This window comes from Amblyomma maculatum, chromosome 3 (assembly GCF_055883805.1).
Source record: "Amblyomma maculatum isolate TAMU_Amacu chromosome 3, ASM5588380v1, whole genome shotgun sequence".
In the NCBI taxonomy this organism is placed as follows: domain Eukaryota; kingdom Metazoa; phylum Arthropoda; class Arachnida; order Ixodida; family Ixodidae; genus Amblyomma; species Amblyomma maculatum.
The window spans coordinates 209,155,993-209,163,270 of NC_139346.1; the positions used below are offsets into that span (position 1 = coordinate 209,155,993).

The window sequence follows — 7,278 nt, forward strand, 5'->3', positions numbered from 1 at the left end:
CGCTCGCGAGGGTCGCTGTTGACGAAGCTCGTGGCGCCAGCTGAGGGCAAAACATAAAAGCTTCGGAAAAAGCGTCAAAGTTGGCCGTAACGGTTCTTTTGCTCGCGGTGACAATGGGCTGCTCGCATTTCTTTTTTTCTTTCTTGCGTTGGTGTGTGGCGTTGTCAGCGTCGCATGCTTGCGTCTATTGTGAATGTAGGATGTAGGACCGTGCTCGAACAGTTCAAGTGGTGGCGGCTACTAGAAGTGATTCGAAGGAGCTCCGCTTTTCAAGTTGTGCTTTACTTGTTCTCGTCGCTGTGAATGCGTGGAGAAAGTGTGGGAAAAGTCGCGCGGTGAATCATGGACGACCATGCGAGGTTGAGTTCCGAGGCAGTTGAGCTTGCACGTAAGTTGTTATCGCTTGCAGCTCTCGGTGAGAAAACAGGAGATATCCAGAGAATTCTGAACTTGCACCCTGGATCCCGCTTATGCAGTTCCGACGCTTCTCTGTACTGCCATTTTGTGACTGCGCTGCTTGATAATCTAAGCGCAAATACACTGAGAAATGCCGAGGAAGATCGCTTGTTCGATGCAATCGTGCTGCGCTGTTCTCCCGAAGACTTGCTTCTCGTTTTGGCTTTTGCGCTTCAGCGTTACAGCAGGAGCTACAGGCGTGACAAAGTGACAGCACTTCTTAGCAAGTTTGTGCAAGACGCTCATCTTGACAAACTATTGGCAGGACAGTGTCACCGAGACGCGTCAGGCCAGTCTGACGAATCATCATGGTCCATGCTGGAGACAGTTCTCGTGTCACTGCCCGAGCGGGTCGCAAACAGTCGCGATCTAAATATCCCTGATGTCTTAACAACACGATCGTACTTCTTGTCTCTTCTTAACTGCATCCTCCGAACGTTATGTCACGCCCGCGATGAAGTGAATCGTGGTGTCGATGTTCACGTGGTATTTTTGAGCCGGCTTCTGGGACGAGTTTGCACTACTGGACAATCAGAACTCGTCGAAAAGCAATTTGTTCCAAAGCTAGTGCGCCAGTGCCAGAACGACTTTATTTTTCGGCGCATTTGCTGTAAAATTGTCACTTCTGTCCCAGATAGTTTTTTGGAGAATGTGATTGTCGCTCTTCTCTCAGCACTTAGTGACTACAACCATGTTGACTGGTTCATTGCCGATTCAGTGTGTACACACAATAAGCTGAAATATCTTCTTGCCACGAAGCTGCCACTGATGAGAACGTTTAACAGAGTCACTATACTGCAAAACCTCATTGGTTACCTTGCATCATCTGAAAGGAGAAGGCCAACATTCTTGCATCTTGTGGAACAGATACTTGGTGTGTGGGGTGACAAGACACTGATGAAACATCAGAGTGAACAACAGCAGAAGTACCTGACAAGTGCACTGATGATTTCTCTTGGACATATTAAAATAATTGGGTGTGAGAAAGCTACGGCAGACATTATTATGTCCAAGCTCCTCCATGGTGTAGGAAGCCACATTGCATCACCGGAGGAGTGGATAAGGACTTATGGCATGATAGTAGCTGAACAGTTTACTGCTGTGCTTCAACCTGAAGGTCCAAAATTGAACTTCGAATATAAACTGGATGATGAAATCAGCAACTTATTAATGCTAACTGATGTAACCACAAAACGTCAGGATCCAAAGATTGAAGGAAGCCCAGAAGAGGTGCTTAGTGCTGAAGAAGAAAAGCCCAAGGCGTCAAGACTCGAAATTTTGTCAGAAGAACTGGACAGTGACGATGACCTTGAACCCTTTGACATGTCTCATGACACACCAACTGCGTCAAAGAAGCCAATGTACCTGCGTGACTGTATGCAGGGACTCATGGACCAAGAAAACAAGGACTGGATGGAATCTTGCCTGCACACGGCTGGTAACTTGATTCAGACTTGCAAGGATGAGCTACAAGATGTTGCCGAAGAACTGTCTAAGATACTCCTTTACCTTGACGATAAGTTCTGCACAGCTGGATTCAGTGCCCTAAGACAGCAGGCCCTTGTCACTTTGGCTGTAAACAGTCCTAAAACTGTTTCTACTTACTTGACGAATCAGTTCTATGACAGCAACTTGAACATCAGACAGCGGCTGGATATTCTCGAAGTGCTTGCTCTGGCAAGCAGTCAGCTAGCATCAGCTGGAGTACCACTAAAATCTCCCAAAGTAGAAAAAACTGTTTCAAGCATAGCTGATGCACATTGGAAATCTGTTGTAATGGAGCGTGTGAAAGCGAAGACCAGGATCATTAGCAAGGGCAGAGGAGCCACAGTGGAACCTACAAAAAACAGGTTTTCAGATGTTGCTGGCTATTTCTTTTATCCACTGATGAGCTACTATGATAGAAAAGAGAACACCTTCGACCTTCTTGGTGAAGATAGCTTTGTTTTAGCACGTCTGATTTGTACACTTGGGATTGTTCAAGACTCTGCTGCCAACTGCCCAAGGAGTGCCCACATGGCTTTTTGTCTCTTGGAGTTTGTTTCAGCTCTGAAGTACCACGCAGATGCATGTGTGCGTGACGCCGTTCTTTTTGCACTGTCAGTGATATTCATTAATGTTCCTATAAACTTACTGCTTTCAAGTGGTGAGCAGGAACTTGTCGAGATACGGGAGTGGCTTCAACTGGTCGTAGCAAAGGACTCTTTTGATGCTTGTAGGTTAAAAGCAGCTCAAGTTCTGCAGCTGCTTGTCTCACAGGTGAACAAAGAAGCTCCAGTTTCAGATAAATAAATGCTGTGATTTTATTACATTGGTAATGTACATGCTTGTGATTTTTCACTATTAACAAGATGGTATTATGATCGTTTGCTTATCAGTTGCTTTTGGTGGCACCGTATTTGCCATGTGACGTCTCTTTACACGGTTATTGCCAATGGAAAATCTTTGTGGTCGTCAGTCATCACCTTAAAGTTCTCATGGTCTTCACTCCTTGTTGCTTGTATCCACGTCTTGCCAGATGACCTGGAAAACAGCACATGATTATGAAAGTGCTAACGTATCTGACTTTTTGCCACTTTACAGTCTCTGATGTACAGATCTGCCAATAGACAGTTCCTGAAGGAGTCTTACAGTTGCGTCTCTTTGTGTGATTTCTGTGGCATAATACATACTTCACCCTTTTCTAACGTGATAGTGTTAGTGACCACAATCACCGGCGAAAATCTGGCCTCGGTGTTGGCATTGTGAAGGAAAAATCATAAACACAGTGCTGGCAGACAGTAGCTGACGTGGCTGCTATGGACCGAATGGCCGTAGGGTTGCCTGACGTTATGCTTGGCAGGAGCTGCCCACTCGGGCCGTTCTTTCGTAATAGAGGGTAATATCTGAATCAGCCTGCGTGAAGATTTGAATTCACGTTACCACTAGCACGGTGTGCCCCTAGGCCACGCAGGCACATTCATGCAGCTTGGTTAAAGCGGGGCGTTATGTGTGGGCTAACAGCTTAGACTATCGCATCATACCCTTGAAGGCAGAGCTTAAGCGTCCGTCCCCCCTTTTTTTTTTCGATCCGGTTTCTAAGCTTGGCTAAAATTAGTCCAGTGGAGCTGCTTGCTAAACCGTATTATGGTTGATTGCTTCCTTTGTCTACAAGCAAAGAAAGTTGGAAAGGGACAAATTGGACAAAAAGCAGTTTGCTGTAATACATGGAGAAGAGGGAGAACAGTGTTGACTATTTCGCATCCCTAGTATTCTTTAGAGAGTGGGAAAGCACTGTGACTTAGCAATTTTTTTTTTTTTTTGTGAACCAATGGCTTGTCATTTAGCAAGTTTAGAATGGTGCTAGGTGGTGATATCAAGTAGCACGTTGTTGCTGTTCATTTGACAGTATTTCAGTTTAAAACTTACAACGCGTTGATGTTGTTGATGCAGCTGCTCCTGAGGAACTCGTCATGCGTATGTTGTATCAACTGAAGATGACATTTTTTCACTTCCTCCTGTGCATCTAATGAGCCTGTAATAGAAGAATAGCAGAATTAGGCTTATTACAACTGGAACATTTGGCATATAATTTGTGGCCGTATGTTGACTACAGCTTAGCATGGCAATGTTCAGCGATTTCCTTAAGTAGACTACATCTCTCTGCAATCAAAGTGAGTTACAGCTTTCATATGACTTACGGAAGCAATGAAATGATATTACTGCCCAGAACCTCTAAAGTATACAGGGGTGCAAGTGCTGCTCCATTCTGCTCCAAACTGCTTTCCTTGTTCCATCCTGCTCCAAAACGCAATATAGCTCCAAAACTGCTCCAGACTGGCTGCCTTCATGTTCTGCCATCAAACTTAGTAGAACACGAGAACATTTCATCGCACTGGGGGCAAAGATATATTATGCATCTTGCAATGGGCTTAATATAAATTTTTTGTAAGGGAGGTAAGCCTGGAGCATAATAAATTTTTGTTCGCAACTAAATTTAGTGTAAGCCACAATTGATTGGAGGGAATTGCAAAAAATATGCACTGTGCATGTGCCATATAGCACCTCCTCCCACCAGCCTTTTGAATTGCCGGTGGAGAGAGTAGCAAGCGAAACAGATAGTGTAAACTATGTGAGCCGTTAGAAAACTTGTCCGACTGCAAAAGCTGCATGAATTATTCTAATGCTTTCATTGCGAAAACAAGCAGGTACTTCACCATCGAGCCTCTTTGTCAGTGACAAATGGCTGCTGTAGGCCTGACGTTTCTCAGGCCTACGGCAGAAAAAGTGATACTTGAAGCGTAATGGGTTGGTACGCCAAAGGTGTCAATTACTAGGAAGCCTCCCAAGGGTGTTGGACAGCCATACAGGGCCTATTGCCAAGATGTTAAAAATGAGCTCCAGCATTGCTCAAGCAAAAGGATGGTGAATTACTGGCAGGAGGCAGTGAAGTAAAGGAGCTGAAGGATGAAAAGGCTACCCTTCAGTGCCGTCTATCTTTCCTGAATGCATTACTAACTAGTGCTCGGGAATTAATCAGCAGGATTATTATGGATATGCACAGGATAGAAAGAAGTGTCGTGCCCATTAATTTGAACACCAATTTAGTGGTGCTGCTTGAGGGCATCAAAGTGGTAGACTTGACAGATTTCTTGACATTTAAATCTATCAAGTGAAAATAAGTAAACAGTTTAGATCAAGCTGCTAGTCTGTTCCAAGCTTTTGTTCAGGTCAACCTGTGTTTATATTATATATCTTTAGATGCTTTAGTGATTTGTCTTGTCAGAGGTGAGTTCGAAGTAGGAAAAGCATCTAACTTGCATAAAAAGGAATCATATTGGGAATTTTATATGTTGGAAAGAAAACACCGCAATTATCAAAGGCGTTTGACCTTAGAAATGGGCTCCAACACATAATTCAAATGCACCAAAACTCCAGTTTTGCTGCTCCAAAGCTGCTCCAAAGTGGCGTTTAACTGCTTCAACATGCCCGAGCATGCTTCCACCACTGAATATATGAAAAAGTTGGTCATCTGTACTGCTTTAATAGTTTGGAAACGCTTATGTATCAAGCTTTGATTTCCATGATGAGTAGGCACACCATAATGGAGGACTGCGGAAAGTTCGGCTGCCTTGTGCTTTAACAGGCACTGATGTCGCACACTATATGGCCGACTTGCTTTTCACCTCCGTTGAAAAGCAGCTTCCGCGGCCAAGATTCGATCCTGTGTTCTTGGGTTCAGCAGTCGAGTGCCCTAACCACTCAGCCAACACGGCAGCAATAAAAGAAAGGCTTGCAGCCCTTCTTATTGTGAGACAATTTATTATCTGAAAACCTTAGGCCGCATTCTCAAACACTGCATAAAATACGCAGTCATCATTGTAAATTATAAACATTGAACTAGAGGCAATAAAATTGACAATTGCTTTTAGTTTACAGGATGGGTTCGCAGACTAGCTCGATTGCTGCACTTTTTGTTGCATTTTAGATGCACTTTTCATTCTTGATGGCCGTGCTTAATTAAGGGAAAATAAAATAGCTGGAGCCTTTTGTGCAAGATAATGCTACGGTGCATCAACGATTACGGTGCTCGACAGCTGAACCCAAAGATGTGGGATCCAATTCTACCTTTAGCGACCTCTTTTCATTACGTGCAAAAAGCAAAGCGTCCATTAACTGCTCTATATGTCTGCACGTTAAATAATTTCAGGTGGTTGAAATTTCTGGAGCCCTCCACTACGATGTCCCGCAATAGCCTAAGCCGTGTGGGGCATTAAACTCTCTAGTGCAAACAAAGCCTTGTGTACAGAAACATTTAAGCACGTGGAAGAACCAAGAAATTGAGGATAATGTGTTCAAATTGATCCTTAGCATGTGTGGAGTTAAGAAAAGGATTGTAATTTGTGTGGGAACAAGTTTTCAGTATCACTCCTTACCCCTTATGCTGCACAGTTTGCTGTTGAAGCACACTTCAGTACCTTTGGTACCATTCGTTGACTGCGAGTCTTGGTGCTGCCAGCTTCTTGCTGCCACCTCCAAATCACCCAGTTCACCAATACATCTTCTCCACTGAAAAGTATAATCATATGGAACTTGTCCTTAGAATATCATCATTGCTTTTTATGTTCCCAGTTCTTTTACTTAGAGGCTTATTTATTTATTGAGTGATTTTCTTGTCTATTCACTGACCAAATGAATAGTTCTGTTGGGTGATTGTGTGATTAATTGAATTTATAAGCCATCAATTGATTTCTTAATGGCCTCTAACTCACAGGTTAGCTGCAGTGAATTCAGCAGCCAATGGCATGATAAAAAGCTGACCACACAGAGATGTTTTTAGTTCAATAAGCTGTATAATGTACTAGTGCACATGCAAGTGTGTACTTTGGTCTGAACTGACCTCATATTTACAATATCATGTCAACTAGACAAAGTGCCATCAGAAATGTAGATAGTTGACTGCTGGTGATCCTCAGGGTTCCAATGTTTCACTGAAGCTCTCCAATACACATTAGTACTTTGCTATATACTCACTGGATATCCAAATTTAAATTTCTTATTGGTTATCCATTTGAAAAGGGTACTACAGGGAATTTGGAAATTCATTGCTTGCAATTAATTCTGATGCCCTTTTACATTTTCCAAACCCACAACAAGGTGTCCACATTTTTGTGCTTTGCAATGTTGGAGCTAGTGAGGGATCTCAGGGGCTCTAAATTAACGTAGAGCTTTCCAGTACTGTGCTTCTCATAGCCCATATGCAGCTTCGGATCCATGAGCTTACATACAATACTATGCACTTCTATTTATTTCAACACCTTAGACATCCTCTTTCTGCCACAA

The 7,278-nt window shown here is 43.3% G+C and overlaps 2 protein-coding genes across 4 annotated transcripts in view; one reads left to right on the top strand and one right to left on the bottom strand.

The window, feature by feature from the left end:
• Positions 1-95: 95 nt before the first annotated feature.
• On the top strand, positions 96-2,774 carry LOC146197575 (telomere length regulation protein TEL2 homolog). The gene has a single exon (XM_084599482.1). It carries the CDS (start codon positions 343-345, stop codon positions 2,746-2,748), a length of 2,406 nt encoding a protein of 801 aa, XP_084455608.1. The 5' UTR covers positions 96-342; the 3' UTR covers positions 2,749-2,774.
• HPS4 (Hermansky-Pudlak syndrome 4 protein) overlaps positions 2,735-7,278 on the bottom strand; it is a 73,239-nt gene continuing 68,695 nt past the window's right edge. For all 3 annotated transcript variants that reach the window (XM_084599479.1, XM_084599480.1, XM_084599481.1), the window contains exons 10-12: positions 6,372-6,504; positions 3,865-3,970; positions 2,735-2,979 (exon numbers count right to left, since the gene is read on the bottom strand). In XM_084599479.1, coding sequence (XP_084455605.1) covers positions 2,874-2,979; positions 3,865-3,970; positions 6,372-6,504 — 345 coding nt within the window. In that variant the 3' untranslated portion in view covers positions 2,735-2,873. The remainder of the gene's footprint in view (positions 2,980-3,864; positions 3,971-6,371; positions 6,505-7,278) is intronic.